The sequence below is a fragment of the Lipophrys pholis genome (assembly GCF_963383615.2).
Source record: "Lipophrys pholis genome assembly, chromosome: 9".
Taxonomy (NCBI): Eukaryota; Metazoa; Chordata; class Actinopteri; order Blenniiformes; family Blenniidae; genus Lipophrys; species Lipophrys pholis.
In genome coordinates this window covers 21,636,515-21,657,436 of record NC_137639.1, presented here as the reverse complement: position 1 = coordinate 21,657,436, position 20,922 = coordinate 21,636,515, and the positions used below count along the sequence as shown (strand labels likewise).

The 20,922-nt window shown below is 40.5% G+C and overlaps 3 protein-coding genes across 4 annotated transcripts; 2 read left to right on the top strand and 1 right to left on the bottom strand.

Annotated features, from left to right (window-relative positions):
• Positions 1–1,603: 1,603 nt before the first annotated feature.
• LOC308114995 (uncharacterized protein) lies at positions 1,604–5,338 on the top strand. Its single transcript, XM_080472297.1, has 11 exons — positions 1,604–1,922; positions 2,038–2,101; positions 2,234–2,285; positions 2,588–2,698; positions 2,786–2,929; positions 3,574–3,670; positions 3,828–3,871; positions 4,086–4,202; positions 4,367–4,389; positions 4,477–4,582; positions 4,680–5,338. The coding sequence occupies exons 2-11, from the start codon at positions 2,039–2,041 to the stop codon at positions 4,988–4,990; spliced, it is 1,068 nt and encodes a 355-aa protein (XP_080328423.1). The 5' UTR covers positions 1,604–1,922; position 2,038; the 3' UTR covers positions 4,991–5,338.
• On the bottom strand, positions 5,240–12,422 carry LOC308114997 (uncharacterized protein). Of its 2 annotated transcripts, XM_080472300.1 has the most exons (8): positions 9,553–10,381; positions 9,421–9,472; positions 8,920–9,061; positions 8,714–8,839; positions 6,644–6,787; positions 6,173–6,205; positions 5,969–6,073; positions 5,240–5,841 (listed from the first exon to the last, which is right to left on the bottom strand). In XM_080472300.1, the coding sequence occupies exons 3-8, from the start codon at positions 9,059–9,061 to the stop codon at positions 5,723–5,725; spliced, it is 669 nt and encodes a 222-aa protein (XP_080328426.1). In that variant the 5' UTR covers positions 9,421–9,472; positions 9,553–10,381; the 3' UTR covers positions 5,240–5,722. The 2 variants fall into 2 exon arrangements, with proteins under 2 accessions (XP_080328426.1, XP_080328425.1); XM_080472299.1 differs by lacking the exons at positions 9,421–9,472; positions 9,553–10,381 and adding an exon at positions 12,179–12,422 and having other exon boundaries at positions 8,920–9,020.
• Positions 12,203–20,628, top strand: tnfrsf1a (tumor necrosis factor receptor superfamily, member 1a). The gene is made up of 10 exons (XM_080472296.1): positions 12,203–12,393; positions 13,493–13,595; positions 13,684–13,795; positions 13,884–14,009; positions 14,112–14,267; positions 14,363–14,441; positions 15,575–15,630; positions 17,358–17,533; positions 17,622–17,736; positions 17,828–20,628. The coding sequence occupies exons 2-10, from the start codon at positions 13,527–13,529 to the stop codon at positions 18,148–18,150; spliced, it is 1,212 nt and encodes a 403-aa protein (XP_080328422.1). The 5' UTR covers positions 12,203–12,393; positions 13,493–13,526; the 3' UTR covers positions 18,151–20,628.
• Positions 20,629–20,922: the final 294 nt, after the last annotated feature.

Genomic DNA, 20,922 nt, shown 5'->3' with positions numbered 1-20,922 from the left:
GGCAAATGCACAACATTCAGAAGAACGAATCAGAACAAGTCCAATCGGGATGCGAGGCGAGCATCACTACGCAACGTTTGAGTCTGAGCTGCCTTTGACGAGGATCACTCCTAAAATGTTTAATTGGATGATGATGATGATGATGATGATGATGATGATGATGATGATGGGAATCTTTCCCATTGGTGCTTTTCTTAATGGGTGTATGTGTTTGCCAAGTCGATTTAAAAATCACTCAAATTCAGGAAAAAAATAAATAAATACTGAAATGCAAATGCTTTAGCAAAATGACTGTACGATAGCTTTGACAAGTGTAAAGGAACTATAGCTTTGAATTCTACGTATTTGTTTAAAGAAATATAAACGTTTGTCAGCAGTCACACGCTTGAAATGAGACTTACAAAAGCTTTGAATTAAGATGTAACGACTCGACTGCTCTATTTAGCTTTTCAATAGAGGACAAGAGGACGTCAAAGTCTCTCAGTTTTCCCTTGAGGGGAAAGTTGCCTCCGAATATTTGATCTAAATTCGCGTCACACGATTATTCCAGAATAATCCTGAGTGTTATTCCAGATGTCCAAAAGTGTGAGTTTGCAGCTTTAAACATCAAGGCAAAGTAACTGTAGCTACAAAGCGTCACTGCAGAGCTTCAGTATGTATCGAGAGAGACTGAATGAATAAAAAGATCCAACTGAACAACGTGTGTGATGATTATTTCAGTACACGTGAAAATGAGGAGTCTCCACAGACATGAAAATCCTGGAAATGTCAAGGAATCAGTGAGTGAAACTAGATTTCAGGTGCTGGGAATTAGTTTTGAGATTTACAAAAAATTGTCCAACTATTTACTAATCGTTTTATTTATTTTTTTAAAGCAGCTACAAAATGGCTGGAAAAAACAACATGCAGACAGCAACATATTTGTAAAGGTAATTGGTTTATGATTTGCAGATATTGTAGTTCCAGGTTAATGTTACCTAAGGTTGGATGTTTCATGTTGCTGTCAGGATGTCTGTGGTATTCCTGGACTAATGAGTTTACTGAATAATGTCGAGACAACCGCTTCATCTGAATCTAAATTTCACAGCGGCTCGACAACTGTTTTCATGAAAGGTAACTTTCACTTCAGTTGTTGTAAATGTCACTAATTCCATCATTATAACTCACTGTGTTCCTGTGTTACTGCTAAACACAGTGGCTCTAAAGTAACAGTACTTTCTAATAATGGAAATCTTGAAATAGGTTTTTTTAACACACAGTCTGGCTATTATTTAAAGTAGACTCCTAAAAATCATCAAATTTTCCCTACCTTCTCCACACTGTAAGTGTTTGTTCCAGTACTGAATGAAGGTCAACACCTCCCAATTTTACCATTGTTGTAGTTCAAATATGACTGTCTGGTTTATAGTCAACATGCGTCTTCACCTCACAAGTAAAAGACACACTGGAAAGTTTGAATAACAGGTCTGATAGAAATTGTGTATGATTTCGGTGCCAACAGCAGGTGGTGGAACTGAATCCACCCGCTAAAGAAAACCTTGTTAAAAAGTTGTAAAAAATAAATGAATAAAAATTCAAGATGATTTAGAAAAGACTTGATCTCATCCTGCATCACAATGACACACGGTGTCAGATGGTCTCATCTCTACTTTCCTCTTCAGATGAGAACGTTTACCCGAAAGATGATGACATGTTAGTCAGAGGATGGGTCTGAGTGCCGAGCTTATAAACACCATAACTGCACGCTTGTGGCGAGATCAGGCGGCGGGTGAAACAGGAAAATATAACCAGGTAAGGAAACAGTGACACAGACGAGGGGTAGAGTCAGAGAGAAGACAAAGAGAGACAGAGGGAGGCACACCTTCAGGAAGTTAACAAAACAAGACACCGAGCAAAAGACTGCAATAAGGGAACATTTAAAGGTAAAGAAACGCTCATCCTATCTACGGTCATATTGTTCGGGTTGTTTGTAAATCAGCTTTAAAGTTTCATTTGGCGCCTTCAACATTTAACTTGTCTCCATATTTCTGTTCATAGAATGGGATTTGTGCAATTCTTCCTCCTGATGTTACCTGCCCACCTGGTGCTCACGTTTCCTACAGTAAGAAACTAAAGTTATTGTGCAACACACCAATGTGTCATGTAGAAAACTTAAAACACGTAATATGACCCATATTATTGGGGGGATCTTCTCTTGTGATTGATGCCTGTTTACTTGTGTTCATTTTGACAGACACAGAGGACGTACACCATGAATGGTAGAAAGTGTAATTTGTGTCCTGCAGGTGAGAGACATTATCTTTACTGTAAATACTTGTTGTCTGCTAGTTCTCCAGCTGGTACTTGCTATAATGAGTAGTTAAATCAGTATTGTTCACGTACTGGAGGTCTCTTTGTAGATTAAACATGTCCTTATGAATCTATATGTGCTCCTTTTTCTCCTTGCTATATTGATAAAAAAAAAATAAAAAGGCTGCACACCGAGTTGCTTTGTAACCACATCCTTCATTAAAATGCTGAGTCTGCAAGCTTTGCCCGCTCTCGCTCTCATCCGGTTGTTGTCATTTGTTACTTTCTGGCCTTGCAGGTCAGTATCAGGATTCTTGTACAAAGTGTAAACCCTGTCCGTACGGACATTACACCAGTGAGTTGAACCGCGAAGACAGCTGCCATCGCTGCTACGGAGACTGCTCGCCAAGTAAAGTAACCGGTTTACTGTAACTTTGTTGGCATCCCTGGCTTAAATTCTCTAAAACCTTCTTCTGCCCATTTTCCTTTGTCTTAGGTTTTCATCTGAAAGTGGTTCAGAACTGCAGCAGAACATCTGATGTGAAGTGTGTGTGTGAGGACGGGTTCAGATGCACTGGGAAGGTCCTGTACTCTGAGAACTGCAAGGAGTGTGTGAAGATTCCGGACATAACCACTACTGGTAAATGCTTAGGCTGACACTACCTGGCAGGACTGGCCTGAACCAGCAGGGGGCCTCATTACAAACAACATACACAGGTTTCTCAACTGATCCTTGCACGCCCCGCCCCCATATATATATATATATATATGGGGAATATTTGGGAAATATTTGGGGAAAACAATTCACTTGTGAATTGTTTTCCCCAAATAAACAGATGTGATAATATGGATCTTCTTAGTTTGTAAAATGGCCAGAGATGCAACTTTTTTTAAGAATTAAAATGTAAAAAAAAAAACACAGCAACAAAAAAACACGTTATTCCAATGATATGTCAATGTTTTTAGTGCCAATAACTGGCTAAATATTGCAGTCTGAGAAAGACTCCTGTTATATGAGCTGTTGTTTTCTTTTTCATGTTTTTATTGAGCGACAGTAACACAATGAGAGGATGTGAGGTGAGAGTGAAAAGGGAAATGACAAGATTGTGGTCCAGAGGCACTGCAGCTCACCATCAGTGCATCAAACTAAATACATTTAACTTAATAACATCAATTATCATTTATTGTTATTATTATGGGAATGTTGGGATATGATGGCGAGACTTTATATTCGCTGTATTAATCTTGTGAAATCTGAAGATATGTGATGTTTTTGTTTGGTAGAAGCAGCAGTGGTGATCTCAGGCAAAGATAAACAGACGCCTTCCTCAGCTTCCTCCGGACATAGCAGCACTTCTTCTAAACCCTGCAGATTTCCCAAGTGAGTCCTGGCCACCCTGGTCACTGCACATTTTACATTGAGTAGAAGTTTGAGGTTTCCCATTAAAAAGATTATGTATTGTTGATAGTTCAATCATAGTTGTTGTTCATGATGTTACATAATTGAGATTATTGAAATAGTCACTGCTCCCATACAGGTGTGACCCCGGGGCAGTCCCAGCTCAGAATACGTCTGAACAAAGTGAGTGAGAATGTTGTGGAAATGAAATGGTTTGTAGAAGTAAAGTGAAGGTATTAGAAATCGTTTAAATAGTTTTAAGCCATGCTGCTCAGCTTGGGAGTAGATAAACGACTTTATTTCTTCCAAACCATTTGGTAGCTTGTGTTTTGATTTTACAAAGATCCACCAGGTAGAAAAGAGTTTGAAGTTTCCATTGTGTTTCTTTCTCTCACAGAGAAGAGCAGCGTTTCCCTGGCAGCCGTTTTGTGTCCGGTGTTTTTTTTGGGCTGTTTGGCCCTCGTGGTCCTTTTCTCTATTCGTCGATCAAGAGACAACACATGTCTCAGTCAAAGTAAGAAAGTTTTTACAGCCTCTGCAGCCTGAAAGGCTGCATTTGACTAAAGAAGTGTAGGAATTACTGCGATCTGACATTTATAGTCATGCTCAGTCATTGCTAACCAACTGAGAGAAGACGCCAGTTTTCTGCCACTCATTTCTTTATCTTCTATCTTTCAGCTATTGCAAAGCTTTGCAACGAGGTAGGTTTTTCAAGGACGCTCAGGTCACCACATATATTGCAGCATATTTCTCTGTTTCTCCAAACTGATCTCTACACTCATCTTTAGAAAGCACCGGATGCTTCTCGCAGGTCAATGGACTCCAGTCACCAGTTCCCCAGAGACACATTCAGTGCAAAACAGCAGCCTTCGCCACTTTCAGCAACAAATCTGGGTACAGCCGAGTAAAAAAAGAACTTGTAAAGGAAATCTGTTCATCAATTTGTGATTAAAAAGTGCTTTATATGCTCTTTTTGTGTGTTTCTTTGTAGGTCCAGTGTACGTCCACAATCCAGGCACAGTCATATTCAGTTCAGTCAGTCAGTTTACAGGCCAGGTTGGGCCAACAATTGAAGGCGGGAAAACATCTAAGGGAGCCAGCAGAGAAAAAGAAGAAGCAGAAGAGGAAGAGGAAGAGGAGGAGGAGGAGGAGGAGGAGAGAAACTGTCCTGTCTGTCATCCCACATCCCCTCACAGTGTTCATCTATCAGAGGAGGAGAAGAGCGAGGAGGCCGACTGCATTTTCTTTCCCTCACAGGAGCAGGGGAAGGACTACCACATGTCAAAGGAGGAGGTGCTATGACTGCCGTGAGGAGTTATTTTACTTGGTCATGACTGCGGGGACACAGACTGTCCCTTAGAACTTTCTTTGAAAAGGAGGAATTACAAAGCTGTGATGCTGCAGATGAGCGTGGAGCAGATTCTGGGAAACCATGAGGCGAGCACGGCTCACAGCAATGACTCACTGAACATTAGAACAGAAGAAAAGGTGGGAGATGGTCCTCTTTGTAAGTTATAACTCAAGAATATATACACGTGTACATACTTTTTTGATAACCATTTCAGTCAAATAAAATTTTATTTTGCACAAAAGAAGTTACTTGAGGTAATCATATGCAACTTATCGCACAACACAACAACTCTCAGTGATAACAAAACTTCTATTCATCCAACTATACACACATCTACACCAAAAAGTTAGGTAAATCACGCAAAAATGTGAAATAACATTTTGTACCATGGTACATGACGGTACATTCTCCTTTTTATAACCCCCCCCCCCCCTACAAACAATCTTTACTGCATCTTCTGCAATTGTAGTCTCTGTTGATTTATGTCTTGTTGACGTCACAGAGGTCAAACGGTCATCCGTCCTCTCAGGAAACAGTGTTATCCTGACCAATGTAGCTCCCTCGCCTCCACTCATCAACACGGACCGGACTGCTGCCAGTAGCTCCAACAGTTGTTCAACTCCAGCTCCACTTGTTCACCACTGAATGTCCCATCGAGTTCTCAGTCCACCAAAGTTCAATCTCTAGACTTTGACACACAGGTCAGTAGATTGTTCACATTTGCAGCTCACTTCCTGGACAGGCTTGGACACGTCAACCTCTGGGGATAGAAGTTGCACTGCCGCTTTTTCAGGCAAAATGTCTGAGAAACGAGAGGAGAAGGACGTTTTCTTAGAATTAGGTTTACACAAAAAGTACATTGTAAAAGAGGTTTTTGTAAAGCACCGACAGTATCACTATGCTTTGTGTGTTCATAACGAACTACAAACCGTGTCTTGATCGGATCCAGCGGAGAAACGGTCTGATTTTTGTTACCACAATTAGTGCAATTCCTGCACACAGGAGGGCCGTTATAACCAGGAACCATATTGCATCTGTGATAATGTGAGAGAGAAACATTTACACCTTTAAAGCTGTCTGAAAATACGACAGTTTGATTATTTTAGTGGCGTAAAACCATGAGTTTCTTTTACCTTGGCTGATGGACTTGGGAGTTGGAGGGAGGTCTGAATGGAGGAGAGAAAATTTATTATATTAGCAGCGTTAGGAATTTGAGTGGAATGAAGTTATCCTCAAATAGTAAAGTTCTATGTAAAATAAATGATTTACATAACCATTAATGTAAAGATTCTTTTTCTTATATGGTTCTAATGCTTGACATGAAACAGAACACTACAGAAGGATTTATGTTACAGTTCAAAATGAGATATCCATCTCAGTTTGATTAAAAACATCTCTGATTTGACGTCCAACACATATTTCTATTACAACATAGACAAGCTTCATGTGTGTGTATTGTATAGAAATGCCTTTTTCTTGTTGATTTTAAAATATGATTTTGTATTTGACACTCAAGTGTATGATTTACCTCTTTCACCCTAAACAAAATATACATACGCAAATATTGTTACTGTGGTGTGACGTGACGAGCAGGTGTGTCTCACCCGTGGTGGGCGGAGGGAGGGTGGCTTTGGTCGTCGGTATCCGTTCACACGCTTTGCAGGACTCGCCTTTGCAACGGTAACCAGCCTTACATCCACACACAGCGTCCTTAGTAGTGATGCAATTTGACTTGCGCTCCATGTTTGCTTGGAAAGAAGGAAAACAAGAGAGGGAGCGTCAAAAGTCAGAAACATCTTAAGAAGCGTCCTCAGCATGATCGTGTCCTCTGTGAACTCAGAACAAGCATCAGAGGTGCTGATGTACATCAGAAAATGTGAAATGACTCACAAACTGGGCCGTGCAAGTAAAAAGTCTCACTTCAAGTCAACGTTTATATTAAAACTGATACCTCTCCTTTAGATCGTTCCCAGTAAACAAAGTGTTTTACTTTGATGAGAAAATTTTTTACTGACAAAATGCATTCAAGAGCACTTTGATGCCACAAATTTGCAAACAGTAAACCGACAGTTTCTAATTGCTTGGGGAAGAAAAAATGTCTATTAGGACAATAATCCATGCATTTTTAACCATTTTGTTACAGTTCATCGCTTGCTTGTCTGCTTTATGTCTTGTTCTGTGCACAGTCCACTGCACCAGCGCTCTTAGGCTACATGTTTCAGTGTGTTGCATGACATGCAACACTGCTTTTCATAAAAAAACTTCTGCTGAAAATAATTACTTCATGAGCATGAATTACTCATGAAAATGTGAATTACTTCATGCCAATGCACTATCGTTATCCATATTTTCACACATATTTCTTACTATTTTGCTGGAAAGATATTAGAAGATGTGAATCTGAGATGTCTTTTAATAACAACAAAAGAAGAATGAAAAACTTTAGGAGCATAGAAATATTGCTAATACTTAAGACTTTCAGACCAGATTTCCAATTTTGAAGTACTTTGCCTTTATACAAATTTTAAACTCTGCTCATATATTAAGAATTTGAAGGTCACAAGGCGTCTTTCATTTCTATGTTTTCTCTCTTTTATGTTTTCCACTGTGACATTTAAAAAACATCATAACAGGCTGTTTTTCGCTCACCTATAACAGCTCTGACCTGAATAATAAACAGATGACATTTGTGAGTGCTGCTCTTTCCGCTGTTTACCAGCTTCATGTGTTTTTCTTTCTTCTCATGTCGAGGGTCTAGCGAGTGAGTCTCATCTGATGGGATCTGCCACAGTTTGTGGTTATTTATTAACGTGCATGAATATAAATGTACTCCAGGATTCCAATACTAGACCCCCTGAGCTCTTTTACAAAATATTTTGTCAGACCACCTCTCATCTCTGTCTGACTGTAACCCCACCATGACACAGAAATGGGGAAAGTCCCCATTTATGTGTGTGACATTATTGTGTGAACTTCTCTGAAATCACAATTTACAGACCGAGCTGAGCAACACACACACACACACACACACACACACACACACACACACACACACACACACACACACACACACACACACACACACACTGTTTCACTAGAGGGTGGTCTTAACAATAAAAGATGGTGTATTACCGTAATAGATAACATGCATATCTCCACATCAAAGCAAGAACACTTTTTTTTTTTTTAATCGACGAGTTTCATAAGTGATGAGGATTACAAAATATTCCTGCTTATCACGTAATGAAATATTGATTTCTTCTCGTGGGCTCACCACCCGCAGGAAAGGTTCTTAATCGGTGCAGTGTGATCTGGGTGACATTGCTCAGACTGTCACCCCCGTGACCCGGAAACGGATAAGTGGGAGAAAATGGATGGATGGATGGATGGATGGATGGATGGATGGATGGATGGATGGATAGACGGATGGATGGATGGATGGATGGATGGATGGATGGATGGATGGATGGATGGATGGAAATATTGATTTGTTGTATCCAGGTGATAACAGATAACTCCTGTTAGCATCTCAGTAAAGCCTCTTAGTTTGAATACCTGCGAATAAGAATAACTCAAATTATGGAATTATGAAATACCTTATGAAAACATGTACCTTCAATAATGAGAACATAATAACACCCCACCCCTGAGCCCAAAGCAGCAAGGTTACTCACGATAATTGCAAAAGTCACAAATTTCACAGTGCATCTTCACAGTGTAGTTTTCCATGTAGTAGTTGTCCGGACAAGGTGAGCACTTATTATTACAAGAGGTATCAGGGTCCCGAGGCATGAAGTGACCTGGAACACACACATTTATTTATAGTTACGACCCTCCTGGCATCGGATCTTATGATGGAGATAAAATGAATTCACAGTACCCGGTGGACACTTGTCACAACAACGCTGGGGTTTAGCGAACGGCCAGGGGTATTGATTCTCATTGCACTCTAAGGAAAAGGCTGAAGGGAACACCCAAAGGCTGCACAGGAAAGGCAAAGTTAAAAAGGAAAGTGGGCGCATCTGGAATGACGAGAGGAGGACGAGGAAGAGGTGCACGTTGAGAAGAGAAGAGAGACAGGATAACAATTATTGATCAGAATTCAATCCCAATGTACAAGTGGCAGCAGACACTGATCAAACTAAAAAGCCTCTGATCAAAGATCCTAAAATTAACAGAGATTTTCTTTCATAATCTCAAGACAAGATTCTAACAGGGAACCGACACACTCATGCTGGATTTTCTATTTAACACAACTTCAACACATCAGTCTATCATGCAGTAAAAATCTACTCATGTTCGGTATGACAAAGATTTGACAAAGATTTGACAAAGATTTGACAGATAGCTGAAAATATGTCACTATTTTTCTTTGACTTACCGTGGAAGAGCAGTAAAGACCAAATGCTGGCTGGGACCCTCTCACTGTGAGACTGAGCAAGAGACCAGAAGTATGTCAGGGGATTATTCTTAAAATGTCAGTAATGAGTCATTGTGAAAGTTGTTGTTTTACCTAGAGCCCTGCTCTGCCGTCGTCTGTCTATGTCTGCTACGACCCCCTGGGCTCTGCGCACAAAAACATTGCTTTCCACCAACCTCCACCTTTTTTCCACCTTATCTCTCTCGTTTCACTCAAAATCATGTCTGCAAACAACCTGCTAAGCGTTTTCTTTCCTTCTGGCTTACTGTTGTACCCTTGTCTTGAGCTCACCACAGGATGATGAGGTCCTTTCATGTGAGACACTACACTCATTTACCTCCAAGTGTCTTGCTTCTCTGACAGAAATATCACTGAACAGCTTTCCTTCATTGAGATTTCCAGCTGATTAGCTTCTAAACTGGTATATATATATAGAGTTATATGTTATTAAAAATCAACTTATTTGCATGTGCGTGAACATTATCTTTATCAACTTCAGTAACGCCTTGTAGTGACTTAGATGTATCAACATGGCTGCCTTGTACTTCTGCAAGAGGGTCTTAAGTTGAGGAAGCGGCATCTTGTAGGGGCTGCCTCAGAGGCCAAACCAGTAGCGACACTCAAATGGAGCACAGAGATGACTGGGCGAGAAATGACTGAGCATCAGAATCACTACGAACTGACTGAAAGCAAACCTGGTCGTGCTTATCTTGAGGTTTCGACCTCAACCTCGAAAGATTAGTGCGCTTGTCCCATCAAACGTTCTGCCAGGAACCTGCAATCAGTGATGAAGTAAAGAGATAAACAAAGAACTTCTTCATATTCAACGGTAATCTCAGAAGCTACCAGCTGAGTCAGCGTTGAGCTGTCCGACCTTCACAGCTGGCACACCATGCTGCGTGGGAAACCCAGCTGTGTGTTCGCATGTGTGCATGGAAATTCTTTCTTTGGTAATATTAGCCAGTGCATGAGTTTTCCAATAACTGACAGAGACATGAAGCCTCAGAAGGCGAGAAGGGTGAAGACATTTTTTTGTTTGCTCACTGCACGGAAGGATGTGGGTTTATTTCTGAGGAAGCACTTGTCTCACTCTGCTGAGCGAGCTCTTTCATACACTGCAGCAGCCAGGTCTCGTGATGCCACTTCTAATGTACTGCTTCTTCAGTGGTGCCCATACTTGCAAATTGTTATACTTAAGACTAAAGTCAGTATTCACTGGGCACATTTTCAGACCCTACAGTTCTGAATTTCAACGCCATCTTCAGTTGTTGATTTTTTATTTCAGATTTGAAAGTGGCAGATTTCATTTTATGGTGCATGATATACAAAAACTTCTGCTTACTGGTTAGTCAGTGTATCGTTTTTGTAGTTTAAACCTTTTTTGGATGCAGTTTGCATGGTTCCCATGTGCCTGTTTGGGTTTTAACCATCCTCATCTGAAGACCCTACCTGTCCTAAAAAAACAACCTTAATTTAGACATGACATAATTTTTTGAAACCATAAATACATCATGTGAGAATAAAAGAACAGATGCTTGTTTTGAAGAGTTTGGAAAGTACAGTGTACAAGATTGAAGTAATGACAATTTTGTGCGTTGTGGGCAACAGTGAGTCACAGCAGCTCACAGTTAGTAGTTGCCCAGAGCAATGGCGCTCATTGAATTTCCTGTCCTTACTCATGTCAAAGTCTGTTGCTGCTGCTTCGCTTGATTTCAGACGAAATGTAAAAATAGAATGACTCACCACATCATGTTGAGTTACAAGGAGGTATTATAAGACTGATCGAACTGGGGTATCGGTTTGTTCAATTTCCACACACTGGAGGCTAATGTCAATCTCAGCCGAATACAGGTGAAGGCAGGATAAAAAGAAAATAGGTTTCATAGTTCCTGGCTATATGACACAATTCACCAGCTTCAGCAAATTAGTGGCATTCGCTGCAGTTTGCAGTGCCAGGCATCAGAACATAACTCATTCTACCAACAGAGCCACAAGCCACCAGGACAGGTCACGATTACATCACAGAGTGAGTGTAGAGACACATGTAATCACGCACACATGGCCACATCTTCTATGCCGCTTTATCCTGAGCAGGGTCCCAGGGCGCTGGAGCGAATCCTAACTACCTATGGGAGAGGACATAGCAGGACAAACACAGAGAGACAGACAACCACATGCATATATATTCCCACCTATGGGTAATTTAGAGTCACAAATAAACCTCACATGCATGTTGTTGAAAACTGGAGAACCCAGAGGAAATCCACCCACACGCACATGGAGCCCAGCCAGTATTGTATCCCATGACATTCTGCACCGTCATGGCACCAATTAACTTTGGGAGTAATAGTAATCCCATGTATGCACAGGGAGAACATGGGAACTCCACACAGAACTCGAACCAGTTTATAGACTTCACCATTACACCACAGTGTCTGTGTGTGTGTGTGTGTGTGTGTGTGTGTGTGTGTGTGTGTGTGTGTAATCACTATTATAATTTTTTTTGTTATATTATTATTATTTTATTGTTATTATTATTATTATTATCATCATTATTATTATTATTAGTAGTAGTAGTAGTAGTAGTATCTGAATAAAAAAATTAATCCTGCCTCAAAGTAAGTTTGTGTTTTATTATGGTGAGTTTCTAGTAAATCTCGGACTCTGTCTCGTCTTAATCGTCGCAAACAGTGAGTCGGAGAGCCCTGCGTGTGTCTACCTGTGTGTTGCTCTGAGCTTGTCCAACACACTCCAGGATTCCTTGAAACGGCTCGTGACGCTCATTTCCCGTCGAGAGTTCCGCCTCCCTCGCCTCTCGCTCGGCTTCAGTGCGGACCACCCGAACAGGACTCGCTCTACTTTTACGAATAATTGCTGCTAAGAAAAAACAAAAAACAGACATATGGGGGTGAAGTGGAGACAGTTGTCGTCCAGGTAAGTGTCTGTTCAATACCTCGGTGTACGGGGGAGCGGCAGTGGCGATCAGCCGCGGCAGTGGGCGGAATGTGGTGATTAGTTAAACCGAAACCAGCGAGACAAGAAGGGGGGAAATAGTTCAATCTGCTGTAGAGATTAAGTTCATAAATATGTCAACGTGTTATGTAAACACGTATGTGTTTGTCTTGAGTTGTTTTTCAAAGGTTTGCTAAGTTGTCATTTAAGTTTTGAGTTGAGTGAAATCACAGTTCCTTAGCGCGGCGGGGTGGGTGGGGGGTAGAGGTAGAGCTGCACTTTCATATTCACTTTAAATCCACAATAATGTCTATATGCCACATAGTTTGTCATGCCTTTTTTTCCCTCTAGCTTTCATTCAAAACGTGTTAAAACGATATGATATCAATGTGAAGATGCTAAAATAGTTTTTCCAAGTTCCTTCAACTTTATTTTCAATCAATATTTTCAGTATTTAACATTTTACTCAAGATGTCTTTGCTGAAACCTGCCCCATCAAATTCAATAGTTTAATAAAAATAAACACATCTGTGCTCAGATCCATCCATTCATCCATTCCTAATATTATGGATCATCTCAACTCCGACCTGATTGTGGTGTGAGAGTAAAAACCACAATCTTACCAAAATCAGAACATCTTTACGCAGATCATTATAGGTCATATCAAGGTGTCAGCTTGTAAGGCTCCACGTTACATCACGTGTCTGATTATCTGTGTTTTATTGATGTGCTTATTTACATGTTTTCTTTTATCCTGTGATTTTGTAAGAGCTGCTTCATCCCTTGCAAAAATGACAAGAAGAAGCCTTAGTGACTCCAGTGATACTCTATTAAACAAAATAACAGTTTAATTGGTGAAATAATATTTGGAATGTGGACAACATCTGTTAACATGATCAGCTCCTTGAAATAGAGCCCACTTGAATGTTAATCTTGATTCATGAGTCATGCTGAAAATGAACTATAAAATGATAAGTCCTTAAGCTGCAGAACTAACCAGCAAAGACTGTCCTCCAGCTGAAGTCTAAAGCACCATATAAAGTGGCTGTTTGAGGTGTTTGATACAGTGTTTTTCCACCAGATGGCCTCAGATGGATTGAAATAAAACTAGGATAATGGAGGGAGCCTGGATCAGGAGGAGCAGCCCTGAAAAAGCCCATGTTCGCATCTTTTTGCTTTTCATGGTAAGAAGCCGGTGACGTGCATCATATAAAAAAAGTCTCATTTTATAAGTATATATGTCTTTATATACTGTTTAATGTTTTTCTTCAGTGTATGTTCATTCCCACTAATGCATCGACACAAGAAACCCTGATGCCACAATGTCCACAAGGAGACTATCTCAATGAAGAGCGAGGGATATGCTGTAATAAATGCTCCCCGGGTAAGTTTTGAACATGATGTGACACAAAGATGTTATGAGACGTATCTTAAATGCTATTTTTCCTTTTTCGGTGGTGATCTATTTTCAGGTTTTAAACTTTTGAAAAAGTGTTCCAATGAGGGCCACAGGAGTACATGTAAAAAATGCCCTGAAGGACAATACGCCGACCAGATAAACTACGCCCCAAACTGCAGGAGTTGTCGACGCTGCAAAGGTAGAGCTGCACTTTCATATTCACTCTGGGAAACATCAGGTGTTTCTTCGCTCACTGTTACTCTCTTTTAAACTTATTTTTTTCTTATTCTTCTCCCCACAGCTTCAAACAATGAATTTGAAGAATTGCCATGTAAAAGTCACCAAAACGCTATTTGCCATTGTATGAATGGTTTTTACAGACTTGACATCGACACAGAAACGTACGAGTGTCGCAGCTGTTCACAATGTCGACCCGATGAAAGAGTAAATAGCACGTGTAAGTCTGTGAATATCACTTTGCAATAATAACACATGTTACTGTCTGGTGATTGGCCATTTCAGTTTAATTAACAACGGCCTTGCTGTGTGCAGGTACACCAACCAGTAACACTATTTGTGTGTGTAAGGAGGGCTACTACAGGATCAACAGTCAGTGTGAACCCTGCGAGAAGTGAGTACATTTCCATTGTATGTAGTCTGCTGGAGGATTTTTGGTTCCCCTCCTGTGTGCGGACGGTTTTCTTTGTTAATGAGGAAGTTGCTTTGCTGAATCGAAACTATCCAGCACACTTCCAATTTTGTTCAATATTTCCATTTGTCGGCAACAAAATAGGGAAGTAATGACACACCAAACACGGCTGCTATTTTAACTTTTGCTCATTGTTCAACATAATCTTGGTCTGGTTCTCTGAGAAAGAGCCTCTAAGATATCTGAAACATGTTGGATTGTGGCGCGACAGTTATTGTCTGTTGTGAAAAAGAGCTTGAGGGGCTTTGTGTGTGTTCGATGTTGATTTTCTCAGGTTGTCTCACTGAGACCAGAGAGACCTCTTTTACACATAAATAAAATGTATACAGACATGAACGTCAACACAGATGATATCACATTTTAAATCAAGACCGAGTGAAAAAATCAAGCACAAACAATAACAGGTTTCAAATTGTGTTTTTCCCTTTTTCTTTAAAATGACCGTAAAATCAGCCAGTGATATCAAGCTGGACAGTTTTGAATCCTGCTGCGGTGCTTCCAAGTTGAGCGACCGATGAATGTACTGTCTGTGTGACGTGGAGAAGGACAGATATTGTGAAAGAAGCCTTAAGAATTTGTATGGGAAGGTGTAAAAACCTAGGATATATTCAAATGATTTTCTTTAAGACAGGCTTATGGTTGATCAGCGTCTCTTGATTTTTGAAGTGTGTGTGTGGTTGTGTTTTTGTTAACCCTGTGACAGACTAGTGACCTAACCAGGGTGCGCATAGTCAACTGGGCTCAGAAGACATGCAGAATTGTAGCAGGATGTGATTGTGAATGAAGAAATTAAAAAAAAAAAAAAACATTCTTGGAAACTGGTTTCTGTTTGCAGAGAAACCTCTTTCTTTGTCATGATGATGATAATGCAGCCATCAATAACTGCATCAGTTGGAGGAATCTCCTGTGTGACACCAACCTTGAAAACATGCAGTTGTTTAATCATTGCTGAGCTAAAAAAAACCCAAAAAACTTCTTCTTTGCGTCAGTCACTTCCTTTTCTAAAATGCCAGTTCCTTGTCTGTGTTTTGAAACATCCTCTCTCTTCTCCACAGATGTACTACTGAGTGCAAACGTCACTGTCCATCACTGCCGTCTCTGAACACAAAAGGTGAGCACTAACTTACCAGACCAGCTTTAGTAGGAAAGAGAGAAAAACAACAGGTTTCCCATTAACTTAAATTAACCTTATAATAAATACTGCTGACATCCTCTGAATTACTCACTCTTAAACACTGAGGCCTCGTCTGACCAGGTGCAGAACTGATCGTGTGTCTGTAGTGTCATATGAAGTCAAAAAAGTGTATGTATTTAGAGGCACTTTTTTTTTTTTTTTACAATATTTTTTCATTATCTAATATATAGCTGCAGAAACTTGCTTCAAACAGCTTGTAGAGGAGCACTTTGTTCACCTCTACTCTATTTCTGCAGTTCAGGAGGAAATAAATGCGCATTTGTTTGCTGAGGCATTCATGACCAAGACAACGATCACAAAGCCTCAAAGCCCCGTGTTTAGTCTGCTTCACCCATTGAATGCAGTTTTCCCACATTTGGGAGAGGCTTCAATATGGGGCAGGGCTTTAGTTTCTTTCACATTATTTAATACGTCATTCAGATGGAGACTTTTATTTGGGACAATCATTGTCACAACATGTGGCGAGGCCCTGCCAATAACAATGTCGAGTGGTGAATGAAGACTTGGATCTGATTTTGGATTTCAGTTATTCTTCCTAATATTTGTTAGGTACATTTTCTGCATTAATAAATGTACATGTGGTTATACTCTGTAGACCTAAATGGATATATATATGTCTACATTGAAGTAAATATACTCAAAAGTAAAAGAACAGAATTTCATAAATATTAGAAAAGTATAACTTGGTTTAGTTGCTCACTGGGCATCTGGCTGTGTGAGAGACATCTTAAAGCATTTACTTTTACGATACTTTCACCCCAAAAAATATTAATGCAATTTTAATGCAACTCCTAGCTGTTAGGAGAGGTCATATGCTCACATGCAATTTTAAAGAGGGGTGGATTAGACCTTGATGATCATTACTGTGGTTGATGATATTAATTGTTTGCTTATAGTATGGCTGTAGAATACTAGTTAAACACGTGACCATACTTTTGAATATTACAATGCAATTCTCACCAGCAGCATCTTAGAAGCAGAGCTGTTTTCTTGATTTTTGTACTCTTCACTTCAGACCTGCTGTCAACACAAATGTTGAAATACACTTTGTTGTTAACACAATCTCATGCGCCAGGGTGCAAACAGTCACACTGCATGGAAACAATCTATTGCCGTTCTGTCAGTCTTTTGCTATATGTACTGATTATTACAAATATTGTTATTGCCGTGATTATGAATTAGTGGAGCCCCAGTATAGAGCAATTTTCAAACACGTTGTTACAAAATGCTTCACAGTAAAGTAAAAAAAATAGACAGTTTCAGTTAAAAAGATGTACTATGAAAATGTAAGAATGTAGACGAGAGTGAAGGTGTAACGTTTATTAGAAATAGGTTAAGAGTAGCCTTTACAATAAATACATTTAATTATTAATGAAAAAACATCAGACTCATATTCATGTCATGAATTCTGCAAAGGCAAATAAATCTGTGAAATGACTTGAAAGCAAACAAAACTTAACAGGCTGTGAATCGGGTTTTTACTGTGGGCCTTATTGCTGAAAGTCTCATGTCAGGCAGATGATGGACTCGTTGATGTGAAATGAGGAAAGATGTTAGAATATAAGCTTTAATCATGTATATAAGATATGACTTACTTTTAATACATCTGTCCAACTTCTTTCCCTCTCTTGTTCCTCTCGAAGCCGCTGAGCCTTCAAACTCGTTCTTTATTAACGTTCTCGCTGGAGTTGGTGCCGTGGCTGTTGTGATGTTTCTGGTGGTGGCTCTCATCACCTTCAAGGTCACAGAACATTTCACCCAGAGGCGTGTGGATCATCCAGTGTCCCAACAATCTGATGTTTCTCCAGATTCATGCGAGGTATGACCCATTTATTTGTGTTTTTGCTTTTTCTCAGCTGGCCAAACATCATCTGCTATTAATTGGGATTGACTTTTTTTCCTCACAGAAAGTCCTGATCTTCAGTGAGGAGTCGTCACAGACCAGCAGTGCCGTTACTCACAGCCCCACGAGTGACCAAGAAGTTTCCAATCTGCCCGACTGCATTCCCCTGGAAATCAATAGTGAGTGTATAACAGCTTCAGCGTACAGTGAACTATTGTACGAACTCTTATCTCCATCCCTCAACACCCGTCTTCTGTTCCCCCTTTGCAGCCTCTGACCTGATCTACACCGTGCTGGACCTGGTGCCCGTGCTGCAGGTTAAGCAGCTGGTGCGTTCTCTGGGCGTGAATGACATGGAAATCGAACAGGCAGAGCTGGATTACCGGCCCAGCCGCGAGGCTCGCTACCAGATGCTGCGGGTGTGGGCCGAGAGAGGCTCGCGTTCCGGAGGAGGCCGTGGGGGGATGCTGCACCGGCCGCTGTTGGAGGAGTTGTTGGACAAATTGAGGAAGATGCATCTGGGACAGGCGGCCGAAGAGCTAGAGACAAAGTATGACATTCAGTGTTTCTGGAGCACGTGCCAAGAGGAATGAAAAACATGTAAAGCCAAATATTATTCTCCTTTGGGCAACGGGCCTGTGGATTGCTGGAAAGGACAGCAGAGTTTTACTTCACAGGAGACCTCGACCTCTTGGTCAATCAGCGTCTGAGAAGATAAAGACAAAAGGCTGTGAACAAAGGAGCAAATGGATCCGAGAGGAAGAAGCCTTTGCAATATGCATGTCTATATATATTTTTGTATCCATCCTGAAAACATTTTGATGCTGTGGTCATCACTCTGGCCTCAGAGCAAGAAGACGCCTGTTTGAGTCCTTTCCTTCTTTGTGTGGGTTTTGCTCTTGGTTGTGATAGACTATTGCAAACCTGCCAATCTGTACGCATTTCGCGTAGCAAGTACGCAATTTGACATCTAAATACGCTGGTACGACTCGCCCCTCGAAACTATGCAAAAAGCCGCTGACATGTGAGTTCTGTGGCAAACGTGCACGTGCGGTACTCGTGTCTGACAACACGATGCAGCAGCGTGGTGAAGCAGTTTCAGCCAATCACTGTAGAAAAGTGGAGAATAACGAGTCTACCGAACCTATAGCGTAACATCCCATATCCCCCTCCTCCCTGCCTCCCTTCTTAAAAATAAGAATGGATAAAGCACATACAGAGATTGTTATTAATTCCACCAACAGTGATGGCAATATGGGCTCCTCTGATCACCACCAAGATTCAGACAAGGAAATGTGAATAGGGCCTTGCCGAACACAGGAATTGAACCGCCAACCCTCAGGTTACTGGACCACCAACCCTACCACTAAGCCACGATCACTAAAATGGCCATAAAGAGTGCATGAAGGGTTTTAACCGCCACTGAAGAAAAAAGAAATTCGGAGGCTTAAAAAAACAAACAAAAAAAACCTTTGTGGCCTCAAAAAAAGTCGTAAATCATATTTGAGATTTTTTTTTTCGGAGGCTAAAAAAAAATCTTGAAAAGGATTTTTGACTTTTTTTGGGGCCACGAAGGTTTGTTTTTTTTATAGCCTCCGAAAAAAAAAATCTCAAACATGATTTGCAACTTTCTTTGAGGCCACGAAGGTTTTTTTTTTTGAAGCCCATGGGAAGGTGTCACCCGGTGTGGGACACGAACCAGCTACCCCTGGGATTGTGAGTCTCCTGCTCTACCAACTGAGCTAGCCGGGGGATGTGATTTTTTTTTAATCTTCTGAACAATCAAAGTAACAAGAGGGTATTTATGAGCTCCGCCTCAATCAGCACCAGCCAATCAGCTTTGAGCATCTAAAAACGTTGTTAGTGGGGCTTCGGGCTTCAAGCCACGCTCAGCATCAAAATCACGTGACTTGAATGCGTCGCACCACAGACTGAGCATGCGCACTTTCACTTTACTGCATCCAATACACACTGCATGGTGAGGGAGGAGCTAGCCCCACGAGAGGAGACCAACAACCAGCGAGTACAGTCTTAACACAGTAATTATGTGCTATACAAGAGGAAGTTTTATTCACAGACAAGAAAATACTGTAGATAATCTTAAAAGAACTATTTGCATAGTTTGCATGCAGTCCTTTCGGATGACAGGTATTATGGGCATTTATTTTGTAAAAGCATTTTTTAGGAGCATTAGAGGTGGGTGCCCTTGTTGGATAGGGCCTGTGCCTGAGCTGTTTTTATTTACATGTATTTGTGCTCGATGTATTTTTATTTGTAAATAGAAAGAGATCAATGTTTCAGAGAAACTTTCATAAAATAAAAGCAAATAAGCACATTTTCAAAAAGTCAAACTAATTCTCCAGCTTTGATGCACTCCTCTCTAAGATGCTGTTTCAGTAGGGTCTCTCGACTGGGACTCTATACAAACATATGAAGATGTATGGACAGATGAGTTTATGTATTGCTGACGACAAACTATTTCTGTACTGTATTTTCACAGCTTTATCAGAAAAATTGTTTTTTTTTACTTTCGTTCTGTATAGATATAATTTTGTACATTTTCAACAATAGTAACTACTGTATTGAACATTATCTTTTTTTTCTTTACAAAGTTTTATTTTTCACATATACATATATGGCTAAAATAAATCTTGACACCTGCACCATTTCCACATGGTTGACTGGTAATAGTTACACTGTTGAAAAATATGTGGTCCACTTTATGTATTAGACCGCCGCCTCGGTTTTAAAGGCCTTTCACAGCTCCAGAGGTGTCGCTCTGAACCCCATCATACTGTACAAGCATTATTCATCACTGCTGGAGAAAACGGGACACGCCTTGTCTCGGTCTGTCTCAGCCAAGTGATTTTTCTGATACCAGTCCCGGCCTGCAGATTCCGATATGAATCACTAACACAGACTGAAAGAAAATGTTTTTCAAAGCACGTTAGCCCTGTTGGACACTGTATTACACATTAAACTCAAACATTTACCGAGTGGACAGGGAGTGTTGAGCCGTGTTCTGCAGCGGTTCAAAGTTAATATATAAACCTTTAATAAACGTGTGTCTAAAATGTGCTGTGACTTTTATTTTTCCTGACGGGGCATGTGGGGGTGTGTGTGTCGATAAATTTTTATGTGAAAAAATTATTGAAGAATGTAATTGCATGTTCACCTGCAGGCTCCATGTCACTTGTCGCCTTAAATCACATGTTTATTGACACCCTACAGATTTTACTGTATGATCTTCTTTTTTTGTTAAATGTTATCTTGCCACCTTCTGTGTCTACTTCCCCGTCACACCTTTATTTCTTCTATTGGTTTCCCTTTTACTGTAACATCAAATACTATATTGACGTGGCTGC